The sequence below is a fragment of the Oryx dammah genome, unplaced genomic scaffold, assembly GCF_014754425.2.
Source record: "Oryx dammah isolate SB20612 unplaced genomic scaffold, SCBI_Odam_1.1 HiC_scaffold_2, whole genome shotgun sequence".
Classification (NCBI taxonomy): domain Eukaryota; kingdom Metazoa; phylum Chordata; class Mammalia; order Artiodactyla; family Bovidae; genus Oryx; species Oryx dammah.
In genome coordinates this window covers 89,492,584-89,511,204 of record NW_024070186.1, presented here as the reverse complement: position 1 = coordinate 89,511,204, position 18,621 = coordinate 89,492,584, and the positions used below count along the sequence as shown (strand labels likewise).

The 18,621-nt window shown below is 40.6% G+C and overlaps 1 protein-coding gene across 1 annotated transcript in view; it reads left to right on the top strand.

The window, feature by feature from the left end:
• The window catches only part of SLC49A4 (solute carrier family 49 member 4), a 97,980-nt gene that overhangs the window by 29,464 nt on the left and 49,895 nt on the right, over nucleotides 1-18,621 (top strand). The window contains exons 3-4 of the mRNA XM_040250437.1: nucleotides 5,900-6,165; nucleotides 17,614-17,743. Of these exons, the coding sequence (XP_040106371.1) occupies nucleotides 5,900-6,165; nucleotides 17,614-17,743 (396 nt within the window). The remainder of the gene's footprint in view (nucleotides 1-5,899; nucleotides 6,166-17,613; nucleotides 17,744-18,621) is intronic.

Genomic DNA, 18,621 nt, shown 5'->3' with positions numbered 1-18,621 from the left:
TGTAGGGAAGGCACAAACTAGGCCTTAGAAGTAGGCTGCTGCTGCTGCTGCTAAGTCGCTTCAGTTGTGTCTGACTCTGTGCAAGGCTCCGCCATCCCTGGGATTCTCCAGGCAAGAACACTGGAGTGGGCTGCCACTTCCTTCTCCAATGCATGAAAGTGAAAAGTGAAAGGGAAGTCGCTCAGTCGTGTCCAACTCTTCATGACCCCATGGACTGCAGCCTACCAGGCTCCTCCATCCATGGGATTTTCAGTAAGGAGAAAAAAATTGACAAAGAAAAAAGATCCTAGAAAGAAGGGAAGAAAAGGAAGTTCGGTGGGCTGTGGGGGAAAGAGAGGGAGAAAATTAAGGGACCAGTGAGGGGAGACTGGGATGAAGGAAAGCCTTGCACGTCTGTCACATCTTGAGCTGCAGAGGTCAGGACACCTGCAGCCCCCTAACCAATATATGACTACCCATCTTCATCAGAGGGAGAAGGCAATGGTAACCCACTCCAGTACTCTTGCCTGGAAAATCCCATGGACGGAGGAGCCTGGTAGGCTGCAGTCCATGGGGTCGCTAGGAGTTGGACACAACTGAGCGACTTCCCTTTCACTTTTCACTTTCATGCATTGGAGAAGGAAATGGCAACCCACTCCAGTATTCTTGCCTGGAGAGTCCCAGGGACGGGGGAGCCTGGTGGGCTGCCGTCTATGGGGTCACACAGAGTCAGACGCAACTGAAGTGACTCAGCAGTAGCAGCAGCATCTTCATCAGGCGCAAAGTTTCAGGTGAGGAAGCCAGGGTTAGACCCCTTGAATTAACCAGTTAGCTTCCTTCAGAAGCTCCATTATGCTCCAGAGCTTATCGCCCAGGAGACAAAACTATGTCCTAGTACTGTTAATTTCTGCCTGCCCTCCTGTGGTGTACAGTGCTTGAGACAGTGCTGAAGCCTTGACCTTGCTCTTACCACCCTCAGTGTCTTTTTCTAAAAGTTTTGTTTCCCAAATTTGGGGGGAATTTTGTTTTTTGTTTTGCTGACTACAAGCTTTTTACAACCTAAAAGTGGAACTGATGTGATGTGTGTGGTGGAACCTTGTGAGCTTTGAACTGTGTGATCCCAGTTCTCTGTTCTTGGATCCTAGAGAGCATCCCCATTCTCTTCTCACTCTAGGGAGTTTAGAAACCACAGTCCTGACCCACAAGGAGCTTAGCTGATAACTGCAAAACAAAACTAAAGCACATAGTGATGATCCAGGAAAATTAAGTTATGAGATCTACTTTACTTAACGGAAGATTGTGGATAACACCTCTTGTTTTTCTGTGTTTTTTTTTTTTTAACGCCCAACTCAGATCAATAGTTACAAGTTTCTGAAAGCCATCTTCTTTCAGGAGTGCTTCGAAAGCATTAGGACAGTCACAAGTTGCATTTCTCTCAGCACATGAAGGCAGAGAGACTTTTCTGTTCAGACTGTTCATTTAAGCTGTGTGTTTTTCCTTTTCACACTGTTAAGCTTATGTACCTAATGCCTGTGTTTTTAACAACTGGAATGAAGGGTCTAAATGTAAATTTCCATTTTCTTACACGTCTGACTTCCGTCCTCAACAGTCTGCTGAAACTGCCTCTGCTCAGATTATGGAAGACCTCCTTGTTACTGAGGAGCTTATGTTTCAGTTAAACCTTCTTTCTGTTTGATTTAAAACTATTGGCACCTCACTTTCCATTTTTTTAAACCCTTTTCTTCTTAGTTACTATGACGCCAACCTTTCTTGCTTTTCATTTTTTTTCTACCTCTGTAATTGCTCCTTCTCAATCGTCTTTCTAGACTCTTCTTCCTCTGACTGTAAAGTGATGGTTCTCCAGAGTTTCTTCTTCAACCCCATCATATATGTCTCATCTTAGACCTCTTTCCTTAGCCTGTGACCTGTAGTCAAGCATTTACTGGACAACAGAATTATGAATGTCACCCCCGACATCTAGTCATTCACGTAACCATTGTACCACCTCAGCAGCCCTCCAAACCATCCCTTTTCTGTACCCACTGTTGTTGCCAGTGCCAGCAAATCCTTGACCTAGACTCCATGCCTGCGGGGGTTCCACTGTGGCTCTCCTTCAACTCTGCCATTCCCTATGGAGTGAGAAGTCTGTAGGGCCAAATAGGTGTGTCTGCCCTGCCCCTTACCACTCTCTAGCTACACAAGACCCCAGCAGCCCCCGCACTGCCTCTTTCCCAGGCCTGTTCCAAGGATGAGCTGCATCCCTGGGTGTGCTCCCTGGGCCCACAGGGGAGCTAAGGGGCAGCTGTTTGGAAGGGGATAGATAGAGCTTGGATGGGATTGGGCCTTCAGGTCCATGTGCGAATACTGTGAAGCCCCTGCGTTGTAGACCAGAGTCAGAGATCAGAGGACAAGGAAGGCGGACCACCATTGATACTCTTGTCACAGGCCTCACAAGCTTAGACTAGTTATTGCCTTATTTTTCTTTATATTCCTAATATAGTGCTGGTAAGTGACTCTTCAGCTACACTACTTAAAGAGTTTTAGCTTTTTAATTTTAAATTCTCATGCACCTATTGCTATCACAGTCCCTACCCAGTACAAAGTGAATACTCAGTACATGTTGGTTGAATGAATTAAACAACACACAGCTTGTACTGAAGAATTTATAATTATTTCTGGAGAAGGCAATGGCACCCCACTCCAGTACTCTTGCCTGGAAAATCCCATGGACGGAGGAACCTGGTGGGCTGCAGTCCATGGGGTCACTAAGAGTCAGACATGACTGAGCGACTTCACTTTCACTTTTCACTTTTATGCTTTGGAGAAGGCAATGGCAACCCACTCCAGTGTTCTTGCCTGGAGAATCCCAGAGACGGGGGAGCCTGGTGGGCTGCCGTCTATGGGGTTACACAGAGTCGGACACGACTGAAGTGACTTAGCAGCAGCAGCATAATTATTTCCTCTTCTTAATTGTCACTTTTAAAGAATTTATGGTAATGTTTTGTATGATTTTATTGTGTCTTAGGGCCAACACTTTTTCAGGAAAAAACATACATCTAATTTTGCATTCCTATTAAATGGAAAAACTAGACTTTATATATGTGTGTGTATATGTATATATATGTAACTTAATTTTATTTCTAAATATAGTTTTACAAACAAATTAATTTCTTAAAACCGGGTAAGTTAATGGTAGGTGACAGAAACCTACGTCAGGCACACATGAAAATCTTTACATTACAGATTGGTGTTGTGCCGTGGTCACCGGATGGCAGTGCTCATAACCAGTTAGTAAGTGACAAGTCCTGAGGGGTTGTAGGATACAAATTCAGGAAGGAAGAGAACTAAGTTCTGGAAGATTTAAATATGCTGGGAAGAGCAGGGACTGGATTTCCCTGCCAGATTTCCCACGAATTCAGAGGATAACCCCCAATCCTGTAGGTTCCAGTTCTCCTACTGAACTCATTTATGAGGAGTACATTTCTGTATGATGACTTTTAATGCACATGCAAAAAAAGCACACAGTTATTTAAATTAGAATAATTTTTAAACACCAAAACAGCATGTTTTTCACTGTGATTTTTCACTTTGATAATCCATGTTGTAGATGCACAAAGACCCCAGCAATCCCAAGTTTGGTGACCTTTTAGACTTAGAAGCCATCCGAATTGTCCTTAGTACCACATGACTTTAGCAGGTATACTTGTGTTAGAAATATCCAGATCTGTGCATTGAGTAAACTGGACTAGGACGGTCCTCGTATGATCTCAAGCTCACATGTTCTATGACATGTACATTTGCTGCTTGGAAAATAATCTTTTCATGATTCCACTGAGAGGTAGCAAAAGTTGAGCCATGGCAGTTATTTGAGTTTTACACCTTAATTTTCAGGATTCATTCTGTTTTATCAAGTGGTTTTTAAAAAATAAGTCTTTATTTATTTGGCTGCAGTGGGTCTTAGTTCTAGCACACGGGTTTTCGAGTTGCGGCCTGTGAACTCCTAGCTGTGGAATGTGGGATCTAGTTCCCCTGAGTCGAGGTCAGCAGGCAAGTGTTTTTCTTTGTTTTTGATAGATTGTTCTTTCCATGTTCTCCTTCCACTCTTAACATGTTTAGGCATAATAAGACTTGGTCATTCCAATCCTTCTCCTTCTAGATGGGATGCGTCTTGCAGGAACACCTCATTAAAGGTGTTAAATATCACAGTACCATTATGAGCCATCATGCATTGTTCGGTTGTTGTACCATCACGAGTCATGATTAAGGGAGTCGTGATTAAAACCACTTAAGGACAGTGTTTCAAGAATGTTTCTATGATGAAATTGCTGTGTGACAGCTGAGGATCCTCTGGCATTTGGAGGAGGTATTTGGTTTATAAACAGTTTAATTGTGTTTGTCATTTAGAAAATAGTTCCCCTTACATGAGCATATTTTTAAATGTCTTTGGTTCCCTAAATTTAGTAATATTAATGATTCTGGAAGCTATTTTGCCTTCAAATAACTTTTCCAACATGTACAAAGATTTGAGCAGACGTAATTCACATATTCTACTTCCCACTCACTTATGCTTCTACATTAAGAGCTCTACCCCTACCCACATGCCTGTTTATTTTCCCTCCTACATTCAAAAAACTTTTATCAAGGTGGTACTTGTTAAAAGGAAGATCTGACACCCACACGGTGATTAAAAAGCAAAAGGAACAGAAAGAAAAAGTAGTATCATATATATGTCATGTACACTGTTCCTTTCTTTTCCTTTACCTCCAAAGCAGAAGAGGTTGACTCACTTCTCTTGTTTTGTCTGTGCTTTTTGAACTTCTGACTTCTTTTCTCCTTCAAGGCTATTTTTGAATGTGAATGTTTATGTTGGGGGTGGAAAAAGAAATATGGGAAAAGGGTTTTCGGGTTCCATGTTCATCAGGGAACAGGACAGAGCACTGAACAGAATAAGGAAATGAGGAAGGGTGAGCACAAGAACAAATGAAATGGAAGCAAGGAACTACTCTTCACTAAGCCTTGCAATTAAAGTCTGAGACTGGAAAGGACCTAGGGATCTGTAATTATAGTATCTTCACCTAACAAATACTTATGACATGCAGACTGAAATTAAACTAACCTCTTCATTTTACGGGAGAAGGAATGGAATCCCACAAAGACATATTACCCAGGAAGATTAAAGTAGTTAGGTGCAGACCAAACCTCTGATTCCTTGACCAGTTCCTCTTCCATTAGAAGATTCTATAATGTTTATTTTTCCTTTTTTGTATTTCCGTTATCCTGCAGAGAGTAGGTGTGAAATGTTGAGCTCATTTGTGTTATTTGTAGGGCTGGAGTCACTTACTAGGTGTCTATAAGTGGCAGTCTCAGAGGATATGGAATTGGGAATCAGACCTGGGTCTGAATCTTAGTTTTGCCTTGGCACTTGGGCAAGTTTTTTTATGTTTCCAAGCCAAGGCTTTCACATTTCAATAAATGGAGATAATAATATCTTGCACATAAAGTTGTGATAATAAATAAAACAAGGTTATTGAAAGTATTTACTTTGGTACATGGCACAAATCACAGGCTTCAGTAAATATTTGTGAAATGAATAAGGGGTGACCATTGGTGTATTATGGTTATATGCAGTTATTTGTGGCTTTCCAGGTGGCGCTAGTGGTAAAGAACCTGCTTGCCAGTGCAGAAGACATAAAAGATCCAGGTTCGATTTCTGGGTCAGAAAGATCCCCTGGAGGAGGAAATGGCAACCCACTCCAGTATTCTTGCCCACAGAGAGTCACCATACTTTACCTTCCAGGTGTCTCTTGTTCTTTATAGATATGTATTCTTATTGCTGTAGTAAACACTGTTGGCTAACTCCTTTTGTCTAGAAGATGCCTATTTTAGCTACCTCACTGCCTTTTAATTTGTTTGATTCCAGACTAATCCATGGAGGACAGCTGTTAAATGGATTGGCAGGTCCAACTGTAATGAACGCAGCTCCATTCCTGTCCACAACGTGGTTCTCTGCAGACGAGCGGGCCACTGCCACAGCTATCGCGTCAATGCTCAGCTACCTCGGGGGAGCTTGTGCATTTTTAGTTGGACCGCTTGTCGTTCCAGCTCCCAATGGGACAGCACCTCTTCTTGCTTCTGAGAATAGCAGGGCCCACATTAAAGAGCTCATAGAGACTGTATTATACGCAGGTATTTTAAGTTTATTTTCTTCTTGTTATATTTTGTCTTTTATCCCTGTCATTTTCACTCTACTTTTTGTATACCAGATCACTTCTTAAAAATAGAGGACTAATCCATACATATTCCGAGATGGCAATGGCACCCCACTCCAGTACTCTTGCCTGGAAAATCCCATGGACAGAGGAGCCTGGTGGGCTGCAGTCCATGGGGTCGCTAAGAGTCAGACATGACTGAGCGACTTCACTTTCACTTTTCACTTTCATGCATTGGAGAAGGAAATGGCAACCCACTCCAGTGTTCTTGCCTGGAGGATCCCAGGGACGGGGGAGCCTGGTGGGCTGCCGTCTATGGGGTTGCACAGAGTTGGACACTACTGAAGTGACTTAGCAGCCATACATATTCATATATGTGCTTCCCTTTTATATAATATGGAGATGCCTATTTAAAACTTACCCTTTCTAGGAAGTGTCAGTCAGTCAGTCAGTCAGTTCAGTCGCTCAGTCGTGTCTGACTCTTTGCAACCCCATGAATTGCAGCACGCCAGGCCTCCCTGTCCATCACCAACTCCCGGAGTTCACTCAGGCTCACGTCCATCGAGTCAGTGATGCCATCCAGCCATCTCATCCTGTCGTCCCCTTCTCCTCCTGCCCCCAATCCCTCCCAGCATCAGAGTCTTTTCCAATGAGTCAACTCTTCGCATGAGGTGGCCAAAGTACTGGAGTTTCAGCTTTTGTAAGTTTAAAATGCATTATTGCTACATGAAAGGTTATTTCTTAACTTTATTCTTCCCATCTGTTTACAGTTAAGAACTGTATAACACCTTGTCTAGTGTCTTTTCTAAATAGCAGTGTAAAAAACTGAACATAACAATCCATGATACGTATCGGTAGGTATTAAGTCCATTTTCTCCCTGTAGTTTCGTGTTATTGGTCATGTTCTCTAACTTCTTAAATGTAGATCACCCATGATTTTCCTTTTCATTTCCTACTCTCTGTATGTTTAGTCTACTAATAAGGGATGTTGACCTTTCAAAACATTTTTTAGGTCCTTTCTCTTTATTTTAGACTCAAGCCCTAGTCCACTCTTAAATCTCAAGTATATTGCCTCTCCCTGTATGCCTGTTCATTATTTCCTTCTGCATTCAGAAAACTTTTTGTAAGTGTTTCACCATGTACCAAACACCATGGTAAGCACTGGGAATTGGCAAGATCACTGATGAGATCATTACAATATAAATAAGGATATACAGAGCTTGGGAAGCCTAACTGACCTGGCTTTGGGGAGAAGTTGAGGAGTCAGGAAAGACTTCACTAGGAATGTGATAATTAAAACTAAGAACTTCACAGGTGTTCACTGAATGTTCAAGTGGGTTAAGGTGTCCCTCATAGAAGGGCAGAGAAGGTATACGAGAGCTCAGTATGTCCAGGGAGCTGCATGTAATTTTGTGTGACGAGAGTAGTATAATATGTGTTTGGGTGTAGGTAGCAAGTGACAGAAAACGAGACTGCAAAGGTAAAGGACCAGATTAAGATGAACTTCGTATTAGTTCATGTATTTACTCATTAATTTAACAAATATATTTTGAGCTCCTATCTATCTTTAAGTGTTCTAGGCACTGAGGTAAACATAGTTCCTGCCCAGACAGAACTTAGTGTCCCAAAGCATATAGACAAACAAGCAGCTGTAAAACAGGGTGCTAAGGGCTGAAACAAAAGACCTACAATTGCTTTGATTGCTCAGAGGAGAAGCACCTAACCAGATTTTGGAGGTCAAACAGAGCTTCCTGAAGGCACATAATCTAATCTGGAACCTATAGAATGACAGAGCGTTAGCCAAATATAATGGGCAGAAGGAAGAACAGATCAGAGAGAGAGAACCATGGAGGAGAAACCTCCAGTAAGAGGGGAGAGCCTGCTACAATCAAGCAGCTGAAGGCCCAGAGTGGCTTAGATCTGGTGAGAGTGGTGAAAGATGGAACTAGAGAGGTAAGTCAGGCCACGCAAGCCTTCTAAGCAGAGGTAAAGGGTTTGAAGTTCACCAGGTTGTAGGCAAAGGCCACACTCCAGGCACTGCTACACTAGAGAGCTATATGATGGAACTTATATCTCAGAAATCTGATGTGGAGGGGATAAAAGTGAAATTAGAGGTGGTGATGGTAAATAAAGCTCCCTGTAGACAACTCACTCCTTTTAAAGAAAGAAGCTGAAATGTAAGAATAATAAAACCAAAAGTAGGTAAAACAAATGTTGAACTTTATTTTGGTTATATCATTTCTTTTTATTGAAAGCTTAGGCAGTTGTTGTGTCTTTTAAATGACTGGATTTTAGGCACTAATGGGCATGTATTAATGCTGTACATCCTCTGGTGAATGATTCCCAGGCCGTCAAGCAGAAATCCCTATTCAAAGCTTCCAGCTATTGCTTCAGTGCTTTCATATTTTCCCATTTGTTTTCCTGAGATCGTGTCCCATGAACCTTCTTTCATGAAAAAATAGTTTGCCTAGAATCATGACCTTAAAAGATTAATGGTTCTTAAACTAAAATTATTGCAAACAAAGACATTGTAAGTAAGCTGTAGACCAATACACATAGGCACATAAGTCCTGAACAAAATACTAGCAAACAAATCCAGTAACATAATAAGGATTATACACCACCACCAAATGGGTTTTATTCCTGGAATATAAGTTGGTTTAAAATTCAAAATCCAATTAATATAATATGTTAATAGAATAAAGGAGAAAAACTATGTGATCATCTTAATAGATGGGGGGGGGGAAGCATTTGACAAATCCAGCACCCTTTCAAGATAAAAACATCCCCAAATTAGAAATAGACAGGAACTCCTTCAACCTAGTAATATTAGGGCATCCATGAAAAACACATACATAAGATCATATTTAATGGTCAAAGACTAAATGCATCCCGCAACCCCCCCCACCGAGAACAGGATCACCGAGTAAGAAAAAGAAGTAAAAGTCATCTAGATCAGAAAGGAGGAAGTAAAACTATCTCTGTTGAAAATGGCATGATCTTGAGTATATAAAAATCTTTTGTAAATTACTAAAAAAGACTAATAGATCTAAAAAACAAATTCAGCAAAAACGAACAAGTTCATCCTACAAAAAAAAAGTTTTAGGATGCAAGGTTAATATATAAAAATCAACTGTACTTCTATACACTTGTAATGAACAGTCCAAATATGTAATTAGGAAAACAGTGCATTTGCAATAGCCTCAAAAAAGAATAAAATATTCAGGAATAAATTTAATAAAATAAGCGTAAAACTAGCACTCTGAAGACTATAAGGCACTGTTGGAAGACCTAAAGAAATGGAAAGACATCCTGTTCATGTGGTGGAAGTTTTAATATTGAAGATGGTAATACTACCCACATGTATCTACAAATTAAATGCAATCTCAATTAATATTTAGCTGCTTTTGTTACAGAAATTGACAAACATACTAAAATTTGTATGGAAATGCAAGGGACTCAGAATAGCTAAAACAGCCTTGAAAAGGAATAACATTGGAGAACTCACAATTCCCAGTTTCAGAACTTACTACAAAGCTGCACTGATCAAGACAGCATGATACTGGTATAATGACAGACATATAAGTCAACAGAACAGAAATGAGATTCCAAAAAAATAAACCATTACATTTACAGTGAAATGACTTTTCAACTTCATATTATAGTCAATTGACTTTTGACAACAGGACCAACCCAATTCAAAGGGAAAAGAAAAGTGATACTGGAATAACTGGATCAGTTCAGTTCAGTTCAGTCGCTCAGTCATGTCCGACTTTTCGACCCCATGAATCGCAACATGCCAGGCTTCCCTGTCTATCACCAACTCCCGGAGTTTACCCAAACTCATGTCCGTCGAGTCAGTGATGCCATCCAGCCATCTCATCCTCTGTCGTCCCCTTCTTCTCCTGCCCCCAATCCCTCCCAGCATCAGGGTTTTTTCCAATGAGCCGACTCTTCTCATGAGGTGGCCAAAGTATTGGAGTTTCAGCTTCAGCATCAGTCCTTCTAATGAACACCCAGGGCTGATCTCCTTCAGAATGGACTGGTTGGATCTCCTTGCAGTCCAAGGGACTCTCAAGAGTCTTCTCCAACACCACAGTTCAAAAGCATCAATTCTTCGGCGCTCAGCTTTCTTCACAGTCCAACTCTCACATCCATACATGACCACTGGAAAAACCATAGCCTTGACTAGATGAACTTTGATGGCAAAGTAATGTCTCTGCTTTTTAATATACTATCTAGGTTGGTCATAACTTTCCTTCCAAGGAGTAAGTGTCTTTTAATTTCATGGCTGCAGTCACCATCTGCAGTGATTTTGGAGCCCCAAAAAATAACTGGATAGCCACATGCAAAAGAATCAATTTGAATCCCTTCCTTTCCCCATGTATAAAAATTAACTCAAAATAGATCATAAACCTAAATGTAAGAACTAAAATTATAAACTCTTAGAAGAAAACATAGGCATAAGTGTTCATGACTTGGGTTAGGTGAATCCTTTTTAAAAAGGACACCGAGAGTACAAATGGCAAAAGAGAAAAATAGAAAAATTGGATTTCATTAAAACTAAAATCTTGTGCTTCAAAAGATACCATCAACAAAACGACAAGACAACCCACAGAGTGGGAGAAAATAATTGTAAATCATATATCTGATAAGGAACTTGTATCCAGAATATATTTTAAAAAAACTCTTAGAATCCAGCAACAAAAAGTCAGTTTGATTAACAAATGGGCAAAAGACTTGAAATAGACATTTCTCCAAAGAAGATATACAAATGGCCAACAAGCACATGAAAAGATATTCATTGTCATTAGTCATTAGGAAAATGCAAATCAAAACTGTAACGCGATAAACTTTACAACCTAGTAGGGTGACTATAATCAATAAAATGGAAAATACAGTAACAAGTGTTGATGAGAAAGTGGAGAAATTGGAACCCTCATACATTGCTGGTAGAAATATAAAAGGGTACAACCACTTTGGAAATAGTTTGGCAGTTTCTCAAAATGTTAGACATAGATTACCATATGACCCACCAGTTCCATTTCCAGGTATATGCCTAAAGAGATGAAAACATACATCCATGCAGAGATTTGTACACAAATATTCAGAGTAACTATATTCATTATAGTCAAAAAGTAGAAACAATCCAAATGTCAGTTAACTAAGTGGATTTTAAAATGTGATATATCCATTCAATGGAATACTATTTGGCAAAAAATATAAAGTACTGCTCCAACATAAGTGAATCTTGAAAACAATAAGCTAAGTAAAAGAAGCCAATCACAAAAGACTACATGTTATGAGATTCCATTTGTAAGAAATGTCCACAGTACTGAAATCCATAGAGATTGAAAGAAGATTAATGATTGCATAGGGCTGGGAAATTATTCAGTATCACAGTAATCCAAGTCTATGCCCTGACCAGTAATGCTGAAAAAGCTGAAGTTGAATGGTTTTGTGAAGACCTAAAGACCTTCTAGAATTAGCACCCAAAAAAGATGTTCTCTTCTTTATAGGGGACTGGAATGCAAAAGTAGGAAGTCAAGAGACACCTGGAGTAATATTTGGCTTTGGAGTACAAAACGAAGCGGGTCAAAGGCTAACAGAGTTTTGCCAAGAGAACACACTGATCATATCAAACACCCTCTTCCAACAACACAAGAGAAGACTGTACACATGGACATCACCAGATAGTCAATACCCAAATCAGATTGATTATGTTATTTGCAGCCAAAGATGAAGAGGCTCTATACAGGCAGAAAAAAACAAGACTGGGAGCTGACTGTGGCTCGGATCATGAACTCTTTATTGTGAAATTCAGACCTAAATTGAAGAAACTAGGGAAAGTCACTAGACCACTCGGGCATCAGTTCAGTTCAGTCGCTCAGTCATGTCCAACTCTTTGCTGCTCCATGAATTGCAGCACGCCAGGCCTCCCTGTCCATCACCAACTCCTGGAGTTCACTCAAACTCCTGTCCATCGAGTTGGTGACACCATCCAGCCATCTCATCCTCTGTCATCCCCTTCTCCTGCCCCCAATCCCTCCCAGCATCAGGGTCTTTTCCAGTGAGTCAACTCTTTGCATGAGGTAGCCAAAGTATTGGAGTTTCAGCTTTAACATCAATCCTTCCAATGAACACCTAGGACTGATCCCCTTTAGGATGGACTGATTGGATCTCCTTGCAGTCCAAGGGACTCTCAAGAGTCTTCTCCAACACCACAGTTCAAAAGCATCAAATCTTTGGTGCTCGGCTTTCTTCACAGTCCAGCTCTCACATCCATACATGACCGCTGGAAAAACCATAGCCTTGACTAGACGGACCTTTGTTGGCAAAGTAATGTCTCTGTTTTTGAATATGCTATCTAGGTTGGTCATAACTTTCCGTCCAAGGAGTAAGCATCTTTTAATTTCATGGCTGCAATCACCATCTGCAGTGATTTTGGAGCCCCCCAAAATAAAGTCTGACACTGTCTGCCGTTTCTCCATCTATTTCCCATGTAGTGATGGGACCGGATGCCATGATCTTCATTTTCTGAATGTTGAGCTTTAAGCCAACTTTTTCATTCTCCTCTTTCACTTTCATCAAGAGGCTATTTAGTTCCTCTTCACTTTCTGCCATAAGGGTGGTGTCATCTGCATATCTGAGGTTATTGATATTTCTCTTGGCAATCTTGATTCCAGCTTGTGCTTCTTCCAGTCTAGCGTTTCTCATGATGTACTCTGCATAGAAGTTAAATAAGCAAGATGACAATATACAGCCTTGACATACTCCTTTTCCTATTTGGAACCAGTCTAGTGTTCCATGTCCAGTTCTAACTGTTGCTTCCTGACCTGCATATAGGTTTCTCAAGAGGCAGGTCAGGTGGTCTGGTATTCCCATCTCTTTCAGAATTTTCCAGTTTATTGTGAATCACACAGTCAAAGGTTTTGGCATAGTCAATAGAGCAGAAATAGATGTTTTTCTGGAACTCTCTTGCTTTTTCCATGATCCAGCGGATGTTGGCAATTTGATTTCTGGTTCCTCTGCCTTTTCTAAAATCAGCTTAAACATCTCGAATTTCATGGTTCACATATTGCTGAAGCCTGGCTCAGAGAATTTTGTGCCTTACAAATAGCTGTGAAAAGAAGAGAAGCGAAAAGCAAAGGAGAAAAGGAAAGATATAAGCATCTAAATACAGAGTTCCAAAGCACAGCAAGGAGAGATAAGAAGACCCTCCTCAGCGATCAATACAAAGAAATATAGAGGGAAAGAACAGAATGGGAAAGACTAGAGATCTCTTCAAGAAAATCAGAGATACCAAGGGAACATTTCATGCAAAGATGGGCCCGATAAAGGACAGAAATGGTATGGACCTAACAGAAGCAGAAGATATTAAGAAGAGGTGGCAAGAATACATAGAAGAACTGTACAAAAAAGATCTTCACGACCCAGATAATCAGGATGGTGTGATCACTCACCTAGAACCAGACATCCTGGAATGTGAAGTCAAGTGGGCCTTAGGAAGCATCACTACGAATAAAGCTAGTGGAGGTGATGGAATTCCAGTTGAGCTCTTTCAAATCCTAAAAGATGATGCTGTGAAAGTGCTGTACTCAATATGCCAGTAAATTTGGAAAACTCAGCAGTGGCCACAGGACTAGAAATGATCAGTTTTCATTCCAATCCCAAAGAAAGCAATGCCAAAGAACATTCAAACTACTACACAGTTGCACTCATCTCACACACTAGTAAAGTAATGCTCAAAATTCTCCAAGCCAGGCATCAGTAGTACATGAACTGTGAAATTCCAGGTGTTCAAGCTGGATTTAGGAAAAGCAGAGGAACCAGAGATCAAATCGCCAACATCCACTGGATCATCAAAAAATTAAGCGAGTTCCAGAAAAACATCTATTTCTGCTTTATTGAATACAGCAAAGCCTTTGACTGTGTGGATCACAACAAACTGGAAATTTTTTAAAGAGATGGGAATACCAGACCACCGTACCTGCCTCTTGAGAAATCTGTATGCAGGTCAAGAAGCAACAATTAGAACTGGACATGGAACAGCAGACTGGTTCCAAATCAGGAAAGGAGTATGTCAAGGCTGTATATTGTCACCCTGCTTATTTAACTTACATGCAGAGTACATCATGTGAAATGGTGGGCCAGATGATGCAGAAGCTGCAATCAAGATTGCTGGAAGAAATATCAACAACCTCAGATAATGCAGATGACACCACCCTTATGGCAGAAAGCAAAGGAGAGCTAAAGAGCTTCTTGATGAAAGTGAAAGAGGAGAGTGAAAAAATTGGCTTAAAACTCAATATTCTGAAAACTAAGATCATGGCATCTGGTCCCATCCCTTCATGGTACACAGTTGGGGAAACAATGGAAACAGTGAGAGACTTTATTTTGGGGGCCTCCAGAATCACTGCAGATGGGCTCTGCAGCCATGAAATTAAAAGACTCTTGCTACTTGTAAGAAAAGCTATGACCAACCTAGACAGCATATTAAAAAACAGAGATATTACTTTACCAACAAAGGTTCATCTAGTCAAGGTATGGTTTTCAGTAGTCATGTATAGATGTGAGAGTTGCACTCTAAAGAAAGCTGAGCACTGAAGAATTGATGCTTTTGAACTGTGGTACTGGAGAAGACTCTTGAGAGTCCCTTGGATTACAAAGAGATCCAACCAGTCCGTCCTAAAGGAAATTAGTCCTGCATATTCATTGGAAGGACTGATGTTGAGGCTGACACTCCAATACTTTGGCCACCTAATATGAAGAGCTGACTAATTGGAAAAGACCCTGATGCTGGGAATGATTGAAGGCAGGAGGAGAAGGGGATGACAGAGGATGAGATGGTTGGATGGCATCACCGGCTCGATGGACATAAGTTTGAGCAGGCTCTTGGAGTTGGTGATGGACAGGGAAGCCTGGCGTGCTGCAGTTTTGGGGGTCGCAAAGAGTCAGACACGACTGAGCGACTGAGCTCACTGACAGAGTTTCTTTGGAGGATGATGGAAAAGTTTAAACCTGTGGTGATGATTGTAAAACTCATTGAATTATGCACTTTAAATGTGTGAATTCTATATCTTATGAATTATATCTCAGTGAAGCTGTTTAAAAAATGCTAGTAGAAAGATGGACAAAGAATACAAATAAGGCAATCACAGAAGAAATACAAATGGCCACTAAGCATATGGAAGATGCTTATTCATTTTTACTCATAATTAAAAGGACTGTAAATTAAAACAATGCATTAAATTTGTTCCTAAAATTGCTAAAAAATAAAGACATTGCTTGTGGTTAGTGTCTTATAGAAATATTTTACTGTTTTGCTAAGAGTATGGCCCTGGAGTTAGAATTATCCTACTGAAAGAACATCTAGAAATCACTTAGTCTATCCCTTTATTGACCCAGAAAGAGTAAGGAATTCATTCAGTTTATAAGTTAATTAATGGGATATACTGGTCTATACGCCAGGGTTTCCTGACTTTTCTATTAGAGTCATGCTTTTCTACTAAATTGAGCACAGTTAAAAGCTGGGACTTCCATGTGCCAGAATTCTGGAGGGGAAGCTCAGGAGTCCTAGGAACTTTTCCTTCTATAATGGTGCCCAAGCTAAGACTGATCAGTTGTTCATTGTACTTTTCATTGTTTGATGAGCATGTGTGTGCTAAGTCATGTCTGACTCTTTGTGACCCTGTGAACTGTAACCTACCAAGCTCCATTGTCTATGGGATTCTCCAGACAAGAATACCTAAGTGGGTTGCCATGCCCTTCTCTGGGGGATCTTCCCAACCCAGAGATCAAACTTGCATCTCTTGTGGCTCCTGCATTGCAAGCAGATTCTTTACCACTGACCCACAAGGGAAGCCCTTTGATTGTTTAATAGCCTACATTATCTAGTCTTGTGTTTGTTAACTTTTGCTGTCTCTTGGTTTCTTTTTTTTTTTTTTGGATGCTTCCCTGCCTTGTTCAGATTTTCTGTAAAGCCTATGTATTAAGAACTATTTTCTCTTCTACACAAAGTATTAGTATATCCTACCATTGATCAAACAAACCTTTTCCTGTCCTAGTCTTACTAATTTTCTAGCCTAGTCTTTATTTTTGAGGACCATGCTTATAAAACAATCATCCTAGGCCTGTTTAAAGATCTCTGATAGATAATAATGTTGGCTTTTAATGGGTTTTCTCCACAGAGTAACATTTGTTTACTGCTTCAATCCTCTTTTTATGTAGTGTACCATACCATAAGTCTGCCATACTTATTTCCTTGTATGACTTCTTACCTGCTGAAAGTTATATCTTTGCATGTCAATCTTTCTCACAAGTCTGAGCTGTTTTGTCTAGGCAAGTACTATATTTTACTTATCTGTGTATAACTATTTGCTTATCTGTATTTATCTGTATATATGTTTATAGATATATCTATATATGTATATTGTCACCCAGCTTATTTAACTTGCATGCAGAGGACATCATGCAAAATGCTGGGCCGGATGAAGCTCAAGCTGAAATCAAGATTGTTGGGAGAGAGATTAACCTCAGATATGCAGATGACATCACCCTTATGGCAGAAAACGAAGAGGAACTAAAGAGTCTCTTGATGAAGGTGAAAGAAGAGAGTCAAAAACAGGCTTAAAACTCAACATTCAGAAAACGAAGATCATGATACCTGGTCCCATCACTTCATGGCAAATAGATGGGGAAACGATGGAAACTGACAGACTTTATTTTCTTGGGCTCCAAAAATCATTGCAGATGGTGACTGCAGCCATGAAATTAAAAGACACTTGCTCCTTTGAAGAAGAGCTATGATTAACCTAGACAGTGTATTAAAAAGCAGAGATATTAACTTTATCGACAAAGGTCCACATAGTCAAGGCTATGGTTTTTCCAGTAGTCATGTACAGATGTGAGAGTTGGACCATAAAGAAGACTGAGTGCTAAAGAATTGATACTTTCGAACTGTGGTGCTGGAAAAGACTCTTGAGAGTCCCTTGGACTGCAGGATTATCAAACCAGTCAGTCTTAAGAGAAATCAACCCTGAATATTCATTGGAAAGACTGATCCTGAAGCGGAAATACTTTGGCCATCTGATAGGAAGAGTCGACCCATTGGAAAAGACCCTGATGCTGGGAAAGATTGAAGGCAGGAGGAGAAGGGGACAACAGAGGACGAGATGGTTGAATGGCTTCACGGACTCAATGGACATGAGTTTGAGCAAATTCCAGGAGATGGTGAAGGACAGGGAAGCCTTGCATGCTACGGTCCATGGGATTGCAAAGAACTGGACACGACTGAGTGACCGAGCAACAACAGCAATATATCTAAAGCTGCAATGATGCTTAATAAATATTTGTTAAATACTTGAAATGTTGAACTTTTTGTGTTATCTGATTAACATTTTACCTTTTTTGTTTTGTTTTTCAGAATTTGGAGGTGTCTGCTTACTATTTTCTGCAACTCTAGCTTACTTCCCACCTCGGCCACCTCTTCCTCCCAGTGTTGCTGCCGCTAGCCAGCGGCTGAGTTATCGACGGAGCTTTTGTAGGTTATTAAGGTAAATATTTTGGGGGGGGGGCGGCAAGAATACTGGAGTGGGTTGCCATTCCCTTCTCCAGGAAATCTTCCCAACCCAGGGATTGCACTCGGGTCTCCCACATTGTAGGCAGATGCTTTACCATCTGAGCCACTTCATTTCAAGGCAAACCATTCAATATCACAGTAATCCAAGCCTATGCCCCAACCAGTAATGCTGAAGAAGCTGAAGTTGAACGGTTCTGTGAAGACCTACAAGACCTTTTAGAACTAACACCCCAAAAAGATGTCCTTTTCATTATAGGGGACTGGAATGCAAAAGTAGGAAGTCAAGGAACACCTGGGGTAACAGGCAAATTTGGCCTTGGAATACGGAATGAAGTAGGGCAAAGGCTAATAGGGTTTTGCCAAGAGAACACACTGGTCATAGCAAACACCTTCTTCCAACAACACAAGAGAACCCTCTACACATGGACATCACCAGATGGTCAACACCGAAATCAGATTGATTATATTCTTTGCAGCCAAAGGTGGAGAAGCTCTATACAGCCAGCAAAAAGACTGGGAGCTGACTGTGGCTCAGATCATGAACTCCTTATTGCCAAATTCAGACTTAAATTGAAGAAAGTAGGGAAAACCACTAGACCATTCAGGTATGACCTAAACTAAATCCCTTATGATTATACAGTGGAAGTGAGAAATAGATGTAAGGGACTAGATCTGATAGATAGAGTGCCTGATGAACTATGGACAGAGGTTCCTGACATTGTACAGGAGACAGGGATCAAGACCATCGTCATGGAAAAGAAATGCAAAAAGGTAAAATGGTTGTCTGAGGAGGCCTTACAAATAGCTGTGAAAAGAAGAGAAGCAAAAAGGAAAGATATAAGTATCTGAATG